The following is a 20,347-nucleotide window of genomic DNA, read 5'->3' as shown; positions in this document are numbered from 1 at the left end:
CCCCTTACCTGTGGGACTCCCTCACATTCAGTATATGCCGAGCACCTTCTCTCCCTCACTGCTCCTTACCTGTGGGACTCCCTCACACTCAGTATACGCCGAGCACCTTCTGTCCCTCACTGCCCCTTACCTTTGTAACTCCCTCACATTCAGTATACACCGCGCACCTTCTCTCCCTCACTGCCCCTTACCTGTGTAACTCCCTCACACACAGTATACGCCGAGCACCTTCTCTCCCTCACTGCCCCTTACCTGTGTAACTCCCGAGCACTCAGTATACGCCGAGCATCTTCTCTCCCTCACTGCCCCTTACCTGTGGGACTCCCTCACACTCAGTATACGCCGAGCACCTTCTCTCCCTCACTGCCCCTTACCTGTGGGACTCCCTCATGCTCAGTATGCGCCGAGCACCTTCTCTCCCTCTCTGCCCCTTACCTGTGGGACTCCCTCATGCTCAGTATACGCCGAGCACCTTCTCTCCCTCACTGCCCCTTACCTGTGGGACTCCCTCACACTCAGTATACGCCGAGCACCTTCTCTCCCTCACTGCCCCTTACCTGTGGGACTCCCTCACACTCAGTATACGCCGAGCACCTTCTCTCCTCACTGCCCCTTACCTGTGGGACTCCCTCACGCTCCGTATCCGCCGGGCACCTTCTCTCCCTCACTGCCCCTTACCTGTGAGACTCCCTCACACTCAGTATACGCCGAGCACCTTCTCTCCCTCACTGCCCCTTACCTGTGGGACTCCCTCACACTCACTATACACCCAGCACCTTCTCTCCCTCACTGCCCCTTACCTGTGGGACTCCCGAGCACTCAGTATACGCCGAGTACCTTCTCTCCCTCAGTGCCCCTTACCTGTGGGACTCCCTCACACTCAGTATACGCCGAGTACCTTCTCTCCCTCACTGCCCCTTACCTGTGGGACTCCCTCACACTCAGTATACACCCAGCACCTTCTCTCCCGCACTGCCCCTTACCTGTGAGACTCCCTCACACTCAGTATACGCCGAGCACTTTCTCTCCCTCACTACCCCTTACCTGTGGGACTCCCTCACACTCACTATACACCCAGCACCTTCTCTCCCTCACTGCCCCTTACCTGTGGTACTCCCTCACACTCAGTATACGCCGAGCACCTTCTCTCCCTCACTGCCCCTTACCTGTGGGACTCCCTCACACTCAGTATACGCTGAGCACCTTCTCTCCCTCACTGCCCCTTACCTGTGGAACTCCCTCACACTCAGTATACGCCGAGCACCTTCTCTCCCTCACTGCCCTTTACCTGTGGGACTCCCTCACACTCAGTGTTCGCCGAGCACCTTCTCTCCCTCAGTGCCCCTTACCTGTGGGAGTCCTTCACACTCCGTATCCGCCGAGCACCTTCTCTCCCTCACTGCCCCTTACCTGTGAGATTCCCTCACACTCAGTATACGCCGAGCACCTTCTCTCCCTCAGTGCCCCTTACCTGTGGCACTCCCTCACACTCAGTATACGCCGAGCACCTTCTCTCCCTCAGTGCCCCTTACCTGTGGGACTCCCTCACACACAGTATCCGCCGAGCACCTTCTCTCCCTCACTGACCCTTACCTGTGAGATTCCCTCACACTCAGTATACGCAGAGCACCTTGTCTCCCTCACTGCCCCTTACCTGTGTAACTCCCTCACACTCAGTATACGCCGAGCACCTTGTCTCCCTCACTGCCCCTTACCTGTGTAACTCCCTCACACTCAGTATACGCCGAGCACCTTCTCTCCCTCACTGCCCCTTACCTGTGTAACTCCCTCACACTCAGTATACGCCGAGTACCTTCTCTCCCTCACTGCCCCTTACCTGTGGAACTCCCTCACACTCATTGTTCGCCGAGCACCTTCTCTCCCTCAGTGCCCCTTACCTGTGGGAGTCCTTCACACTCCGTATCCGCCGAGCACCTGCTCTCCCTCACTGCCCCTTACCTGTGAGATTCCCTCACACTCAGTATACGCCGAGCACCTTCTCTCCCTCAGTGCCCCTTACCTGTGGGACTCCCTCACACTCGGTATACACCCAGCACCTTCTCTCCCTCACTGCCCCTTACCTGTGGGACTCCCGAGCACTCAGTATACGCCGAGCACCTTCTCTCCCTCACTGCCCCTTACCTGTGGCACTCCCTCAGGCTCAGTATACGCCGAGCACCTTCTCTCCCTCAGTGCCCCTTACCTGTGGCACTCCCTCATGCTCAGTATACGCCGAGCACCTTCTCTCCCTCAGTGCCCCTTACCTGTGGGACTCCCTCACACACAGTATCCGCCGAGCACCTTCTCTCCCTCACTGACCCTTACCTGTGGGACTCCCTCACACACAGTATCCGCCGAGCACCTTCTCTCCCTCACTGCCCCTTACCTGTGGGACTCCCTCACACTCAGTATACGCAGAGCACCTTGTCTCCCTCACTGCCCCTTACCTGTGTAACTCCCTCCCACTCAGTATACGCCGAGTACCTTCTCTCCCTCAGTGCCCCTTACCTGTGGGACTCCCTCACACTCAGTATACGCCGAGCACCTTCTCTCCCTCGCTGCCCCTTACCTGTGTAACTCCCTCACATTCAGTATACGCCGAGCACCTTCTCTCCTCACTGCCCCTTACCTGTGGGACTCCCTCACATTCAGTATACGCCCAGCACCTTCTCTCCCTCACTGCCCCTTCCTTACCTGTGGGACTCTCTCACACTCAGTATACGCCGAGCACCTTCTCTCCCTCACTGCCCCTTACCTGTGGGACTCCCTCATGCTCAGTATACGCCGAGCACCTTCTCTCCCTCAGTGCCCCTTACCTGTGGGACTCCCTCACACTCAGTATACGCCGAGCACCTTCTCTCCCTCACTGCCCCTTACCTGTGGGACTCCCTCACACTCAGTATACGCCGAGCACCTTCTCTCACTCACTGCCCCTTACCTGTGGAACTCCCTCACACTCAGTATACACCGAGCACCTTCTCTCCCTCACTGCCCCTTACCTGTGGCACTCCTTCACACTCAGTATACGCCTAGCACCTTCTCTCCCTCACTGCCCCTTACCTGTGGGACTCCCTCACACTCAGTATACGCCGAGCACCTTCTCTCCCTCACTGCCCCTTACCTGTGAGATTCCCTCACACTCAGTATACACCGAGCACCTTCTCTCCCTCACTGCCCCTTACCTGTGGCACTCCCTCACACTCCGTATACGCCGAGCACCTTCTCTCCCTCACTGCCCCTTACCTGCGGGACTCCCTCACACTCAGTATACACCGAGCACCTTCTCTCCCTCACTGCCCCTTACCTGTGGGACTCCCGAGCACTCAGTATACGCCGAGCACCTTCTCTCCCTCACTGCCCCTTAGCTGTGAGATTCCCTCACATTCAGTATACACTGAGCACCTTCTCTCCCTCACTGCCCCTTACCTGTGGCACTCCCTCACACTCAGTATACGCCGAGCACTTTCTCTCCCTCACTGCCCCTTACCTGTGGGATTACCTCACACTCAGTATACGCTGAGCACCTTCTCTCCCTCACTGCCCCTTACCTGTGGGACTCCCGAGCACTCAGTATACGCCGAGCACCTTCTCTCCCTCACTGCCCCTTACCTGTGGGACTCCCTCACACTCAGTATACGCCGAGCACCTTCTCTCCCTCACTGCCCCTTACCTGTGGGACTCCCTCACACTCAGTATACACCGAGCACCTTCTCTCCCTCACTGCCCCTTACCTGTGGCACTCCCTCACACTCCGTATACGCCGAGCACCTTCTCTCCCTCACTGCCCCTTACCTGCGGGACTCCCTCACACTCAGTATACACCGAGCACCTTCTCTCCCTCACTGCCCCTTACCTGTGGGACTCCCGAGCACTCAGTATACGCCGAGCACCTTCTCTCCCTCACTGCCCCTTAGCTGTGAGATTCCCTCACATTCAGTATACACTGAGCACCTTCTCTCCCTCACTGCCCCTTACCTGTGGCACTCCCTCACACTCAGTATACGCCGAGCACTTTCTCTCCCTCACTGCCCCTTACCTGTGGGATTACCTCACACTCAGTATACGCTGAGCACCTTCTCTCCCTCACTGCCCCTTACCTGTGGGACTCCCGAGCACTCAGTATACGCCGAGCACCTTCTCTCCCTCACTGCCCCTTACCTGTGGGACTCCCTCACACTCAGTATACGCCGAGCACCTTCTCTCCCTCACTGCCCCTTACCTGTGGGACTCCCTCACCCTCAGTATATACCGAGCACCTTCTCTCCCTCACTGCCCGTTACCTGTGGGACTCCGTCACACTCAGTATACGCCGAGCACCTTCTCTCCCTCACTGCCCCTTACCTGTGGGACTCCCTCACACTCAGTTTACACCGAGCACCGTCTCTCCCTCACTGCCCCTTACCTGTGGGACTCCCTCACCCTCAGTATATACCGAGCACCTTCTCTCCCTCACTGCCCGTTACCTGTGGGACTCCCTCACACTCAGTATACACCGAGCACCTTCTCTCCCTCAGTGCCCCTTACCTGTGGGACTCCCTCACCCTCAGTATACACCGAGCACCTTCTCTCCCTCACTGCCCCTTACCTGCAGGACTCCCTCACCCTCAGTATACACCGAGCACCTTCTCTCCCTCACTGCCCCTTACCTGTGGGACTCCCTCACCCTCAGTATATACCGAGCACCTTCTCTCCCTCACTGCCCGTTACCTGTGGGACTCCCTCACCCTCAGTATATACCGAGCACCTTCTCTCCCTCACTGCCCCTTACCTGTGGGACTCCCTCACACTCAGTATACGCCGAGCACCTTCTCTCCCTCACTGCCCCTTACCTGTGGGACTCCCTCACACTCAGTATACACCGAGCACCTTCTCTCCCTCACTGCCCCTTACCTGCAGGACTCCCTCACACTCAGTATACACCGAGCACCTTCTCTCCCTCACTGCCCCTTACCTGCAGGACTCCCTCGCACTCAGTATACGCCGAGCACCTTCTCTCCCTCACTGCCCCTTACCTGTGGGATTCCCTCACACACAGTATACACCGAGCACCTTCTCTCCCTCACTGCCCCTTACCTGTGGGACTCCCTCACACTCACTATATGCCCAGCACCTTCTCTCCCTCACTGCCCCTTACCTGTGGCACTCCCTCACACTCAGTATACGCCGAGCACCTTCTCTCCCTCACTGCCCCTTACCTGTGGGACTCCCTCACACTCAGTATACACCGAGCACCTTCTCTCCCTCACTGCCCCTTACCTGTGGGACTCCCTCACTGCCCCTTACCTGTGGCACTCCCTCACACTCAGTATACGCCGAGCACCTTCTCTCCCTCACTGCCCGTTACCTGTGTAACTCCCTCACACTCAGTATACGCCGAGCACCTTCTCTCCCTCACTGCCCCTTACCTGTGGGATTCCCTCACACTCAGTATACACCGAGCACCTTCTCTCCCTCACTGCCCCTTACCTGTGGCACTCCCTCACACTCAGTATACGCCGAGCACCTTCTCTCCCTCACTGCCCCTTACCTGTGGGACTCCCTCACACTCAGTATACGCCGAGCACCTTCTCTCCCTCACTGCCCGTTACCTGTGGGATTCCCTCACACTCACTATACACCGAGCACCTTCTCTCCCTCACTGCCCCTTACCTGTGGGATTCCCTCACACACAGTATACACCGAGCACCTTCTCTCCCTCACTGCCCCTTACCTGTGGGACTCCCTCACACTCACTATATGCCCAGCACCTTCTCTCCCTCACTGCCCCTTACCTGTGGCACTCCCTCACACTCCGTATACACCGAGCACCTTCTCTCCCTCACTGCCCCTTACCTGTGGCACTCCCTCACACTCAGTATACGCCGAGCACCTTCTCTCCCTCACTGCCCCTTACCTGTGGGATTCCCTCACACACAGTATACACCGAGCACCTTCTCTCCCTCACTGCCCCTTACCTGTGGGACTCCCTCACACTCACTATATGCCCAGCACCTTCTCTCCCTCACTGCCCCTTACCTGTGGCACTCCCTCACACTCAGTATACACCGAGCACCTTCTCTCCCTCACTGCCCCTTACCTGTGGGACTCCCTCACACTCCGTATACACCGAGCACCTTCTCTCCCTCACTGCCCCTTACCTGTGGGACTCCCTCACACACAGTATACACCGAGCACCTTCTCTCCCTCACTGCCCCTTACCTGTGGGACTCCCTCACACTCAGTATACACCGAGCACCTTCTCTCCCTCACTGCCCCTTACCTGCAGGACTCCCTCGCACTCAGTATACGCCGAGCACCTTCTCTCCCTCACTGCCCCTTACCTGTGGGATTCCCTCACACACAGTATACACCGAGCACCTTCTCTCCCTCACTGCCCCTTACCTGTGGGACTCCCTCACACTCACTATATGCCCAGCACCTTCTCTCCCTCACTGCCCCTTACCTGTGGCACTCCCTCACACTCAGTATACGCCGAGCACCTTCTCTCCCTCACTGCCCCTTACCTGTGGGACTCCCTCACACTAAGTATACACCGAGCACCTTCTCTCCCTCACTGCCCCTTACCTGTGGGACTCCCTCACTGCCCCTTACCTGTGGCACTCCCTCACACTCAGTATACGCCGAGCACCTTCTCTCCCTCACTGCCCGTTACCTGTGTAACTCCCTCACACTCAGTATACGCCGAGCACCTTCTCTCCCTCACTGCCCCTTACCTGTGGGATTCCCTCACACTCAGTATACACCGAGCACCTTCTCTCCCTCACTGCCCCTTACCTGTGGCACTCCCTCACACTCAGTATACGCCGAGCACCTTCTCTCCCTCACTGCCCCTTACCTGTGGGACTCCCTCACACTCAGTATACGCCGAGCACCTTCTCTCCCTCACTGCCCGTTACCTGTGGGATTCCCTCACACTCAGTATACACCGAGCACCTTCTCTCCCTCACTGCCCCTTACCTGTGGGATTCCCTCACACACAGTATACACCGAGCACCTTCTCTCCCTCACTGCCCCTTACCTGTGGGACTCCCTCACACTCACTATATGCCCAGCACCTTCTCTCCCTCACTGCCCCTTACCTGTGGCACTCCCTCACACTCCGTATACACCGAGCACCTTCTCTCCCTCACTGCCCCTTACCTGTGGCACTCCCTCACACTCAGTATACGCCGAGCACCTTCTCTCCCTCACTGCCCCTTACCTGTGGCACTCCCTCACACTCACTATATGCCCAGCACCTTCTCTCCCTCACTGCCCCTTACCTGTGGCACTCCCTCACACTCAGTATACACCGAGCACCTTCTCTCCCTCACTGCCCCTTACCTGTGGGACTCCCTCACACTCCGTATACACCGAGCACCTTCTCTCCCTCACTGCCCCTTACCTGTGGGACTCCCTCACACACAGTATACACCGAGCACCTTCTCTCCCTCACTGCCCCTTACCTGTGGGACTCCCTCACACTCAGTATACACCGAGCACCTTCTCTCCCCATCTTTACGTCTATCCTTAACTCGCCTCTTAAATGAAGCATTTCATTAGCCCGGAGCCGTGGCTGCTGTCCCAAACCAAAGGAATGAAACAAAACGTGACAAACAGACCCCCCGTACCCGGGCACAGCGCTTTCCCGCTCCCATCCACGAGTTCTGCCATTTGTTGTCGCTCCTCGCCGGTCTCCTGAAGGTTTTCTTTCGGTCCTGATGCAGGTTTGTTTGTTGCACGTAATGTATTATAATTCAGTGTACTGTATTGTCTCTCTTGTCAAACTCTGGGTGCTATAGACAGACAGACAGACAGACAAACTCTGGGTGCTATAGACAGACAGACAAACTCTGGGTGCTATAGACAGACAGACAGACTCTGGGTGCTATAGACAGACAGACAAACTCTGGGTGCTATAGAAAGACAGACAGACAGACAGACAGACAAACTCTGGGTGCTATAGACAGACAGACAGACAAACTCTGGGTGCTATAGACAGACAGACAGACTCTGGGTGCTATAGACAGACAGACAAACTCTGGGTGCTATAGACAGACAGACAGACAAACTCTGGGTGCTATATACAGACAGACAGACAGACTCTGGGTGCTATATACAGACAGACAAACTCTGGGTGCTATAGAAAGACAGACAGACAGACAGACAGACAAACTCTGGGTGCTATAGACAGACAGACAGACAAACTCTGGGTGCTATAGACAGACAGACAGACAGACAAACTCTGGGTGCTATAGACAGACAGACAGACAGACAAACTCTGGGTGCTATAGACAGACAGACAGACAGACAAACTCTGGGTGCTATAGACAGACAGACAGACAAACTCTGGGTGCTATAGACAGACAGACAGACAAACTCTGGGTGCTATATACAGACAGACAGACAGACTCTGGGTGCTATATACAGACAGACAGACAGACTCTGGGTGCTATATACAGACAGACAGACTGACTGACTCTGGGCTTCATTAATCGCCGATACGGCAATGGAACGGCGACCATGCATTAACTGCCATTGACTTCATAACCCATGTGGTTAGTTAGGGAAGCTCGCTGTTAGTCTTTAACCCTTTGGGTGCCCCGGGTTTAGCCGCCACATCATGAGGTCTGGCATGCCAGGAGCCCCGTAATGTAGCAGCCAGGAGCCCCATAATGTAGCAGCCAGGAGCCCCGTAATGTAGCAGCCAGGAGCCCCGTAATGTAGCAGCCAGGAGCCCCATAATGTAGCAGCCAGGAGCCCCGTAATGTAGCAGCCAGGAGCCCCATAATGTAGCCCCGTAATGTAGCAGCCAGGAGCCCCATAATGTAGCAGCCAGGAGCCCCATAATGTAGCAGCCAGGAGCCCCATAATGTAGCAGCCAGGAGCCCCGTAATGTAGCCCCGTAATGTAGCAGCCAGGAGCCCCGTAATGTAGCAGCCAGGAGCCCCATAATGTAGCAGCCAGGAGCCCCATAATGTAGCAGCCAGGAGCCCCATAATGTAGCCCCGTAATGTAGCAGCCAGGAGCCCCATAATGTAGCAGCCAGGAGCCCCATAATGTAGCAGCCAGGAGCCCCATAATGTAGCAGCCAGGAGCCTGTGGGACTCCCTCACCCTCAGTATATACCGAGCACCTTCTCTCCCTCACTGCCCGTTACCTGTGGGACTCCCTCACACTCAGTATACGCCGAGCACCTTCTCTCCCTCACTGCCCCTTACCTGTGGGACTCCCTCACACTCAGTATACACCGAGCACCGTCTCTCCCTCACTGCCCCTTACCTGTGGGACTCCCTCACCCTCAGTATATACCGAGCACCTTCTCTCCCTCACTGCCCGTTACCTGTGGGACTCCCTCACACTCACAGCCAGGAGCCCCATAATGTAGCAGCCAGGAGCCCCATAATGTAGCCCCGTAATGTAGCAGCCAGGAGCCCCATAATGTAGCAGCCAGGAGCCCCATAATGTAGCAGCCAGGAGCCCCATAATGTAGCAGCCAGGAGCCCCATAATGTAGCCCCGTAATGTAGCAGCCAGGAGCCCCGTAATGTAGCAGCCAGGAGCCCCGTAATGTAGCAGCCAGGAGCCCCATAATGTAGCCCCGTAATGTAGCAGCCAGGAGCCCCATAATGTAGCAGCCAGGAGCCCCGTAATGTAGCAGCCAGGAGCCCCGTAATGTAGCAGCCAGGAGCCCCGTAATGTAGGAGCTATGTCCTAGCAACTCCAGTTCCCAAGGGCCACTAACAGGTCAGGTTTTCAGGATATCCCTGCTTTAGCACAGGTGGCTCAGTCATAATGATTGAGCCACCTGTGCTGAAGCAGGGATATCCTGAAAACCTTCTCTGAAGCGGTCTTCACTGAGAAGCCAGCCTCGCTTAATCTTATCACCATTTTTTTATTGATTTCTATACAGTCAGATGCTTTAATTTATTGAAGAAAAAAAATAAACTAAATGATCTATCCCTGAAATGGTTGTAGGCTTTGTACTTTATTAATCCAGGTTTAGCTGTCCATGGTGCCAGCGAGTTAACTGTGTGATACTTTCCCCGCTGCGCCCCCAGCCAGCTCTCCCTCCCTGCGCCCCCAGCCAGCTCTCCCTCCCTGCGCCCCCAGCCAGCTCTCCCTCCCTGCTCCCCCAGCCAGCTCTCCCTCCCTGCGCCCCCAGCCAGCTCTCCCTCCCTGCGCCCCCAGCCAGCTCTCCCTCCCTGCGCCCCCAGCCAGCTCTCCCTCCCTGCGCCCCCAGCCAGCTCTCCCTCCCTGCGCCCCCAGCCAGCTCTCCCTCCCTGCGCCCCCAGCCAGCTCTCCCTCCGTGCGCCCCCAGCCAGCTCTCCCTCCCTGCGCCCCCAGCCAGCTCTCCCTCCCTGCGCCCCCAGCCAGCTCTCCCTCCCTGCGCCCCCAGCCAGCTCTCCCTCCCTGCGCCCCCAGCCAGCTCTCCCTCCCTGCGCCCCCAGCCAGCTCTCCCTCCCTGCGCCCCCTGCCAGCTCTCCCTCCCTGCGCCCCCAGCCAGCTCTCCCTCCCTGCGCCCCCAGCCAGTTCTCCCTCCCTGCGCCCCCAGCCAGCTCTCCCTCCCTGCGCCCCCAGCCAGCTCTCCCTCCCTGCTCCCCCAGCCAGCTCTCCCTCCCTGCGCCCCCAGCCAGCTCTCCCTCCCTGCGCCCCAGCCAGCTCTCCCTCCCTGCGCCCCCAGCCAGCTCTCCCTCCCTGCGCCCCCAGCCAGCTCTCCCTCCTTGCGCCCCCAGCCAGCTCTCCCTCCCTGCGCCCCCAGCCAGCTCTCCCTCCCTGCGCCCCCAGCCAGCTCTCCCTCCCTGCGCCCCCAGCCAGCTCTCCCTCCCTGCGCCCCCAGCCAGCTCTCCCTCCCTGCGCCCCCAGCCAGCTCTCCCTCCCTGCGCCCCCAGCCAGCTCTCCCTCCCTGCGCCCCCAGCCAGCTCTCCCTCCCTGCGCCCCCAGCCAGCTCTCCCTCCCTGCGCCCCCAGCCAGCTCTCCCTCCCTGCGCCCCCAGCCAGCTCTCCCTCCCTGCGCCCCCAGCCAGCTCTCCCTCCCTGCGCCCCCAGCCAGCTCTCCCTCCCTGCGCCCCCAGCCAGCTCTCCCTCCCTGCGCCCCCAGCCAGCTCTCCCTCCCTGCGCCCCCAGCCAGCTCTCCCTCCCTGCGCCCCCAGCCAGCTCTCCCTCCCTGCGCCCCCAGCCAGCTCTCCCTCCCTGCGCCCCCAGCCAGCTCTCCCTCCCTGCGCCCCCAGCCAGCTCTCCCTCCCTGCGCCCCCAGCCAGCTCTCCCTCCCTGCGCCCCCAGCCAGCTCTCCCTCCCTGCGCCCCCAGCCAGCTCTCCCTCCCTGCGCCCCCAGCCAGCTCTCCCTCCCTGCGCCCCCAGCCAGCTCTCCCTCCCTGCGCCCCCAGCCAGCTCTCCCTCCCTGCGCCCCCAGCCAGCTCTCCCTCCTTGCGCCCCCAGCCAGCTCTCCCTCCCTGCGCCCCCAGCCAGCTCTCCCTCCCTGCGCCCCCAGCCAGCTCTCCCTCCCTGCGCCCCCAGCCAGCTCACCCTCCTTGCGCCCCCAGCCAGCTCTCCCTCCCTGCGCCCCCAGCCAGCTCTCCCTCCCTGCGCCCCCAGCCAGCTCTCCCTCCATGCGCCCCCAGCCAGCTCTCCCTCCCTGCGCCCCCAGCCAGCTCTCCCTCCCTGCGCCCCCAGCCAGCTCTCCCTCCCTGCGCCCCCAGCCAGCTCTCCCTCCCTGCGCCCCCAGCCAGCTCTCCCTCCCTGCGCCCCCAGCCAGCTCTCCCTCCCTGCGCCCCCAGCCAGCTCTCCCTCCCTGCGCCCCCAGCCAGCTCTCCCTCCCTGCTCCCCCAGCCAGCTCTCCCTCCCTGCTCCCCCAGCCAGCTCTCCCTCCCTGCTCCCCCAGCCAGCTCTCCCTCCCTGCGCCCCCAGCCAGCTCTCCCTCCCTGCGCCCCCAGCCAGCTCTCCCTCCCTGCGCCCCCAGCCAGCTCTCCCTCCCTGCGCCCCCAGCCAGCTCTCCCTCCCTGCGCCCCCAGCCAGCTCTCCCTCCCTGCGCCCCCAGGCAGCTCTCCCTCCCTGCGCCCCCAGCCAGCTCTCCCTTCCTGCGCCCCCAGCCAGCTCTCCCTCCCTGCGCCCCCAGCCAGCTCTCCCTCCCTGCGCCCCCAGCCAGCTCTCCCTCCCTGCGCCCCCAGCCAGCTCTCCCTCCCTGCGCCCCCAGCCAGCTCTCCCTCCCTGCTCCCCCAGCCAGCTCTCCCTCCCTGCTCCCCCAGCCAGCTCTCCCTCCCTGCTCCCCCAGCCAGCTCTCCCTCCCTGCGCCCCCAGCCAGCTTTCCCTCCCTGCGCCCCCAGCCAGCTCTTCCTCCCTTCTCCCCCAGCCAGCTCTCCCTCCCTGCGCCCCCAGCCAGCTCTCCCTCCCTGCTCCCCCAGCCAGCTCTCCCTCCCTGCGCCCCCAGCCATCTCTCCCTCCCTGCTCCCCCAGCCAGCTCTCCCTCCCTGCTCGCGCCCCAGCCAGCTCTCCCTCCCTGCTCGCGCCCCAGCCAGCTCTCCCTCCCTGCTCGCGCCCCCAGCCAGCTCACCCTCCCTGCTCGCGCCCCCAGCCAGCTCACCCTCCCTGCTCGCGCCCCCAGCCAGCTCTCCCTCCCTGCGCCCCCAGCCAGCTCTCCCTCCCTGCTCGCGCCCCCAGCCAGCTCTCCCTCCTCCCTGCGCCCCCAGCCAGCTCTCCCTCCTCCCTGCGCCCCCAGCCACCTCTCCCTCCTCCCTTCGCCCCCAGCCAGCTCTCCCTCCCTGCGCCCCCAGCCAGCTCTCCCTCCCTCCCTGCTCCCCCAGCCAGCTCTCCCTCCCTGCGCCCCCAGCCAGCTCTCCCTCCCTGCGCCCCCAGCCAGCTCTCCCTCCCTGCGCCCCCAGCCAGCTCTCCCTCCTCCCTGCGCCCCCAGCCTGCTCTCCCTCCTCCCTGCGCCCCCAGCCAGCTCTCCCTCCCTGCTCGCGCCCCCAGCCAGCTCTCCCTCCCTGCTCGCGCCCCCAGCCAGCTCTCCCTCCTCCCTGCGCCCCCAGCCAGCTCTCCCTCCTCCCTGCACCCCCAGCCAGCTCTCCCTCCCTGCTCGCGCCCCCCTCCTTGGGGGAAGAGCGCGGGACCTCTGCAACTGCTGTGCCACCCCAGAAACATCTCGTGCACCCCTGCCTTAGGGTGCTATACATGGTGTTGTAAGTGAGTATTGTGTCCGTTTTCCGTTGTGAGTGATGGACTCGGGGAAGTGTCGCGTTATAGCCACTCTTGCTGGGGAGTGATTCGGGGAGTGGTTATAGGAGGAGTTGCAGGCGCCATGTTTTTTCCGGACGTTGCAGTGTTTCTCCTGTAGATGTCTCTTGTTTCGGTTCAGGTCAACACTGGTGTGTCCTCGCCTGAGAGGTCAAATGGAGGCAACATAACGAGAGTTTCTTGCGTTACGGCAGTGGCGGACAGCTCCAGTCCTCAAGGGCCACCAACAGGTCAGGTATTGGGGATCTCCCTGCTTCAGCACATGTGGATCAGTCATTCTGACTAAGCCACTGATTGAGCCACCTGTGCTGAAGCAGGGATATCCTAAAAGCCTGACGTTTTGGCCTCCCTTGAGGACTGGGGTTGGCCCGCCCCTGCGTTGGGCGCTGGCACAAAGCGACCCTGCAGCCACACACTGCTGGGATTCCTTTGACTCTTCTGTTTGATGTGACCATGGAGACCTTCCCGCCCACTCTCCTTCACCAGGCTGTTGTGCGGACAGTGCTTTGTGCTGCCTGAGGCACAGGGAGATAGTGACCTGCCCAAGGCCACACGGAGCTGATTCTGGGGATTGAACCAGGTTCCCCTGCTTATCTAAATGATTAAAAGAAAGCAGCAGAACTGCCTGTATGAGCAGATATTCCCGGCGGTGCCGCTGTATCTCGCAGGATATACGCCTGTTGTCCCTCGCTCTTTCCCTCTGTGTTTGACTTGTTTTTAATGAAGTTGCATCATGCTTATTTGTTCTTTGCTCCAGTTCTCCGCTTACCCCGCAGCAACCTGAGGCTTAGACCCACAGGGGTACGGAGAACCACATCTTACCACCCTGTATACCACCGGTGTGCTACTCGTAGCAAAGGTTGGGAAACCAGGACTATATTTCTTAACCCTTTCACTGCCAGAGGGAGCCAACAACTCGTTGCCAAGCAGCCTTTCTGGCAGCTGAAGGGCAATTAACCAGTCACCTTGTGATTCGACACACACCTGTTCATGTTGCGACTTAGAACCGGAACGTGCAGAGATTAACGTTAGAAAACAAGGACTAGATTACATTCCTGGGGTGACTAGGAGTCATGTTGGGAAATATCCCCCATTTTTCTCCCAAAAAAGCCTGCTACCAGTATCCCTGCTGGCCCTGTGTGTGCTAAATCGCCTTGACGGTGGAAGGATACGTTGATGATGTACAGATGAGAACTAACAGGCTTTCCTCTCTCCTCAGAGCCTCGGTGCAGACGCTTCTCTCCCTGCAAGTCTCAGCGTGTGGCAGTATGGAGGCTGCAAGCCTCCCGCAGCAGGTTTCAGTCCGGGTACGAAAATGTGTGGCCGAGTAGGCAGCTGTGTAACTGAGGATGGAGAGACCCTCAGAATATACTGACCATGCAAAATTTATTTTCCCTTGTTTTGTCACAGTGAAAATGCATAATTCATGTTTTCTTTTCATATAATGTAACCAGTAATTGAAGTCCTCAAGGAATTAAAGATGCAATCTGCTCTACTCACCATAAAAAAAAAAAATGTCTCTTTTTTTTCTTTTTACCATTGCAAAGTTATTTTGCTGCTGTTTTTAGCAATCCCACACATTTTTTTCCCCCCTGCAATTTTATATAAGTAAATTCTGGAGATTTCAGTTGCTGAAAGTTTGCCTCTGGGAGGTTAAAATGGCGGCTGCTATTCACACCAATTAGAAGATGTTACCACGGTAAGAGCTGATGCCAGAGAAATAATGGACAGTTTGAAACAAAACAATAATAGTTCATGTTATGCTGATTTATTTCTATCAGGTTATGTTTTCAACTTCATTTATATGTTATGGGGTCAGACAGCCAAATCCCTTAATGACATTTTAAATCTGTTTTTACATAGTTACATAGTAGATGAGGTTGAAAAAAGACGTAGGTCCATCAAGTTCAACCTATGCTAAATTTAGACAACAGATACTTTATCCTATATCTATACTTACTTATTGATCCAGAGGAAGGCAAACAAAAAACCCCATTAAGGGGAAAAATGAATTCCTTCCTGACTCCAAGAATTGGCAGTCGGATTAATCCCTGGATCAACATCCTTCCCATGTATACTTATTTGGTATATTCCTGTATACCTTTCCCATCTAAAAAGATGTCCAACCTTTTTTTGAACAAATCTATTATATCTGCCATCACAGTCTCCATGGGTAATGAATTCCACATTTTCACTGCCCTTACTGTAAAGAACCCTTTCCTTTGTTGCTGGTGAAATCTCCTTTCCTCCAACCTTAAGGGATGCCCGGAGTCCTTTGTACTGCCCGCGGGATGAATAGTTATTTTGAAAGCTCCTTGTATTGTCCCTGAATATATTTGTATATAGTTATCATATCCCCTCTTGGACGCCTCTTTTCTAATGTAAATAAATCTAATTTAGCTAGCCTCTCCTCATAAGTTAGAATGTCCATCCCCTTTATTAATTTGGTGGCTCTTCTCTGCACTCTCTCTAGTTCCATAATGTCTTTTCTTAGGATTGGTGCCCAAAATTGTACTCCATATTCAAGGTGTGGTCTTACTAGTGCTTTGTAAAGGGGCATAATTATGTTTACTTCCCTTCCATCCATTGCCTGTTTGATGCAAGATAAGATCTTGTTTGCCTTTGCAGCTACTGCCTGACATTGGGCACTATTGCTAAGCCTGCTGTCTACAAGCACTCCTAAATCCTTCTCCATCAAGGATTCCCCCAATATATCTCCATTTAATTTGTAAGTCGCCTTTTTATTCTTGTATACCAAATGCATAACCTTACATTTATCTGTATTAAACCTCATCTGCCATTTACCTGCCCACGTTTCCAGTCTCTCCAAGTCCTTCTGAAGAGAAATTACATCCTGCACTGATTCTATTACCTTACATAATTTAATATCATCAGCAAAGATGGAGACTTTGCTCTCGATCCCAACCTCAAGTTAAAAAGCAGGGGTCCCAGTACCGATCCCTGAGGTACTCCACGCACGACTTTAGCCCAACCTGAAAAAGTTCCATTTATGACAACCCTCTGTTGTCTGTCCTTTAACCAGTTTTCAATCCAGGTGCACATATTATTACTGAGTCCTTGTTTATTTTGTGCACCAACCTCTTGTGTGAAACCGTATCAAAAGCCTTTGCAAAATCTAAGTAGACCACATCAACTGCATTACCCTGGTCTAAATTCCTACTTACCTCCTCAAAGAAACAAATAAGGTTAGTTTGGCAAGATCTATCCTTCATAAATCCATGCTGACTATTACTAATGATTTTGTTTTCCATTAGGTATTCCTGAATATTATCCCGTATTAAACCTTCAAGTAGTTTCCCTACTATTGAAGTCAGGCTTACAGGTCTGTAATTTCCCGGTTGTGATCTAGCTCCCTTTTTTAAATATAGGCACCACATCTGCTTTACGCCAATCTTGTGGTACTAAGCCTGTGGAAATGGAGTCCTTGAATATTAAATATAATGGTTTTGCTATTACTGAGCTTAACTCCTTGAGAACTCTTGGATGTATGCCATCGGGGCCAGGTGCCTTATTTACTTTAAATTTTTCAAGTCGCTTATGAACTTTTTCCTCAGTTAACCAATTGTTCATTAATATGGAGGTTGTGGCTTCCTCCTGCGGCACTACTATTGAACTTGATTCTTCCCTGGTAAACACAGAGGCAAAGAATTTGTTTAATACCTCAGCTTTTTCCTTCTCTCCAATAATCTGCCTACCCATCTCACACTGAAAGGGTCCTATAGTTTATTTTCTCATTTTTTTGTTATTAAGGTACTTAAAGAACTTTTTAGGGTTGACCTTACTTTCTATTGCAATCCTTTTTTCATTATCCATTTTTGCTAATTTGATTGCCCTTTTGCAATTTTTGTTACATTCCTTATAATTCTGATACGATGTCTCTGTCCCTTCTGACTTAAAGAATCTAAACGCCTTCCTCTTCTTGTCCATTTCCTCCCCTACCTGTTTATTTAGCCACATTGGTTTTGACTTATTTCTTTTATACTTATTACCCAATCGTATACACTGATAAGTGTGCTTTTCTAACAATGTTTTAAAGACTGCCCATTTATCTTCTACATTTTTCCCTGCAAAAATCTCATCCCATTGTATTACTACTAGATTAGACCTCAGTTTATTAAAATCTGCCTTTCTAAAGTTTAAAGTCTTTGTTGAACCCAAGTAATCTGTTTTTTGATCATTTATTTCAAATGAGACCATGTTATGATCACTGTTACCAAAATGTTCCAGGACTTGAATATTTGTTATTACTTCTACATTGTTTGATATGACCAAATCCAGAACAGCCCCTCTCCTGGTTGGTTCCTCAATAATTTGGGTCATATAATTGTCTTTAAGCACTCCCAAAAACCTGTTTCCTTTTGTTGTAATGCTAATCTCATTGCCCCAGTCTGTCTGGATAATTAAAATCCCCCATTATGCAAACATGACCCAGTTTTGATGCCTTCTCCATTTGCAAAAGTATTTTAGCTTCCTCAATCTCACAGATATTTGGTGGTTTATAGCATATTCCCTCAAACATTTTCTTTATACTTTTACCTCCACTGCTAATTTCTATCCACAAAGTCTCTACATTTTCATCATTCCCTTCATAGACATCATCCCTTTATACTGTAATAGGTTTTATATCCGGTTTAATATATAAACATTCTCCACCTCCTCTCCTATTTGTTTGATCCTTCCGAGAAAGAGAATAACCCTCTAAATTAACTGTCCAGTCATGAGTTTCATCCCACCATGTTTCAGTAATGCCTATGATATCATACTGCTCCCTTGCAGCTATTAATTCAAGCTCCCCCATTTTATCTGTCAGGCTTCTTGCATTAGCAAGCATGTATTTAAGTTTTTTTTCAGCCTGTACTATTATCTTATCTGCTCTTTCCTTTCTGCTCCCACTTGGTTTAGTCTTTAGAAGTTTTCTAGTATTATCTGTATTTACTATGGGTGTCTCACTGCTTGTCAAACTTGCACTTGCCCTCATTCTACCTCCATACCACCTTGTATCCTCATCTATTCCATTTAGTTCATTATCTGTTTCATTCCCCTCCCCCCTCCATCCTAGTTTAAAATCTCCTCCAACCTTTTTAGCATTCACCCCCCTAGCACAGAAGATCCCTCTTCATTGAGGCGCAATCCGTCCCTAGAATATAGATGGCACCTCTCAGAAAAGGAGTCCCAGTGCTCTAAAAACCCAAACCCCTCCTTCCTACACCACTTTCTTAGCCATGCATTAACCTCCCTGATCTCTGACTGTCTCCCTGCGTAGCGCATGGCACTGGTAGTATTTCAGAAAATACTACCTTGGAGGTCCTTGCCTTAAGCTTTTGGCCTAGATCCCAGTGCACATACATGTGGCAAGATGAGCATTGAGTGGCATTTTCAATCCTGCTCATTCTAGCAACTATGAAGTTTAGAAGTACTAACAGTAAACTGTACTTCAATAAACTATACCTTGTTTAACCGCTTCCTTGTTCAAACTGCTTCTGGTTCTAACTGCACACACTTTAACCAACCAGCACTTCAAATCAACCACACAGATCAGTCAGTACACGCAAGCTCTTTTGATTTTGATTTCCTTAATCTGCTGTAGTTATAACAAACCTTCCGATGCGGTAGCTGCCGCGCACTGTCTAAGGCGTGTAATATAGTGCGCGTGTCAATTAGAATTGGCAGTGTCCAGGCCTGGCGTTCTATACTTCAGCTGCACGGCAGCGTCACCGGGCGCGGCAGCTCACAGCAAATACATGAAAATGTATGTTTTCGCACAGCTGCTGCGCCACGTTACGCTGCCAAGCCAATCACAGCGCAGCTATCGCTGTGACGTCTATAGCCACGCCACCGCTTACAACATATAAACAAAACGTGCGCAACGCCGGGCGCCCGCACGCGCACCAGCGCTTATGTAACACGCCTTAGGGATCAGGCCGTTACTCGGCCAAAATTCTCCATTGACTTCAATAAAGAATTTTGCTCAAAAAAAGTCCAGATCGGCCTCCTCGGCGGATATAGGATAAGCCCATAAATCAGACGGAAATACGAAAGATGTCTGCATCACACAAACTGATTAAGACAACAAGATGATTCAGCCACACGAAGAGGATCGGTCCCATAAATACAACTTCAACATGCCAAGATTGCAAAATGTAACCTGAAAAGAAACAAATGTGCAGAAAATGAGCAGTGGAGGAGGGCGCACGTTCTGTGTCGGTCCCTCCTGGGCCGGTGTTACATGCTGGGCGTTGTAACAGTCATGCAGCTTCTTGTTGATACCGTCGGCATTGTCCTGTCACTTGGTGTCACTGAGTCACTACGATCACGTTTAACATTCTGTGATTTCGAATGAGTTTTGGCCAAACGAGGAGCTGGCGGAATGAATTCTCCTATAATATTCCCACGGGCGCTTTGGCGACTTTGAGTTTTTCCTCCGTAAGATTTTTCTGGAGAGACTGCACGTTTACATGAGTTGCCCTAATGCAAGGGTGGCCAACGCCAATCCTCAAGGGCCACCAACAGGCCAGGTATGAAGAATATCCCTGCTTCAGCGCAGGCAGTTCAGTAATTCTCAATGCCACTGATTGAGCCACCTGTGCTGAAGCAGGGATATCCTTAAAACCTGACCTGTTGGTGGCCCCTGATGAGTGCAGTCGACCACCCCTTGCCCTAATGCTTTCATTGGCTCAGTGCTGCAAGTAGCAGCATCTATCTCTCGCAGAGGGCGGGATTCACAAAGTGTCGATAACCGGTACAAGAGCTCAATCTGCCGTACACGTCAACAGCACTTAACACGGGGTCACGCTCCAATATCCCTTATGGGAACTTTGTGAATCCCTCTCCCATAGAGGGAACGCTCTTATTGCAACCCACAGACGAGGCTCCCCGAAAGATGGTAACTTGGTCCATCTTGCTGTTTTTAGGCGCTGGTAACGTTCCACGACGTGGCCGCCTGCTTCTCTGCGCAGGAGTGGGGCCAGTTAGAGGACTGGCAGAAGGAGGTGTACGGGAACGTGATGAGGGAGATCCACTCCGCACTGCAGGCCATGGGTAAGGGTGCATTGTGGCTTGTGAGTTAATAGGGTCCGTGCCTCCTCCGTGTTGTGTGGTAAGAGGGTCCCCTGGAAATGA

General features: G+C 54.6%; 1 protein-coding gene across 3 annotated transcripts in view; it reads left to right on the top strand.

Moving 5' to 3' along the window:
* The window catches only part of LOC142492559 (zinc finger protein 212-like), an 83,285-nt gene that overhangs the window by 6,156 nt on the left and 56,782 nt on the right, over positions 1–20,347 (top strand). For all 3 annotated transcript variants that reach the window (XM_075595280.1, XM_075595278.1, XM_075595279.1), the window contains 2 exons: positions 14,427–14,514; positions 20,140–20,266. In XM_075595280.1, the coding sequence (XP_075451395.1) occupies positions 14,476–14,514; positions 20,140–20,266 (166 nt within the window). In that variant the 5' untranslated portion in view covers positions 14,427–14,475. The remainder of the gene's footprint in view (positions 1–14,426; positions 14,515–20,139; positions 20,267–20,347) is intronic.

This window comes from Ascaphus truei, chromosome 4 (genome assembly GCF_040206685.1).
Source record: "Ascaphus truei isolate aAscTru1 chromosome 4, aAscTru1.hap1, whole genome shotgun sequence".
NCBI classification, from domain to species: domain Eukaryota; kingdom Metazoa; phylum Chordata; class Amphibia; order Anura; family Ascaphidae; genus Ascaphus; species Ascaphus truei.
The sequence above is the reverse complement of the archived record's forward strand: the minus strand, read 5'-3'. Positions and strand labels throughout refer to the sequence as shown.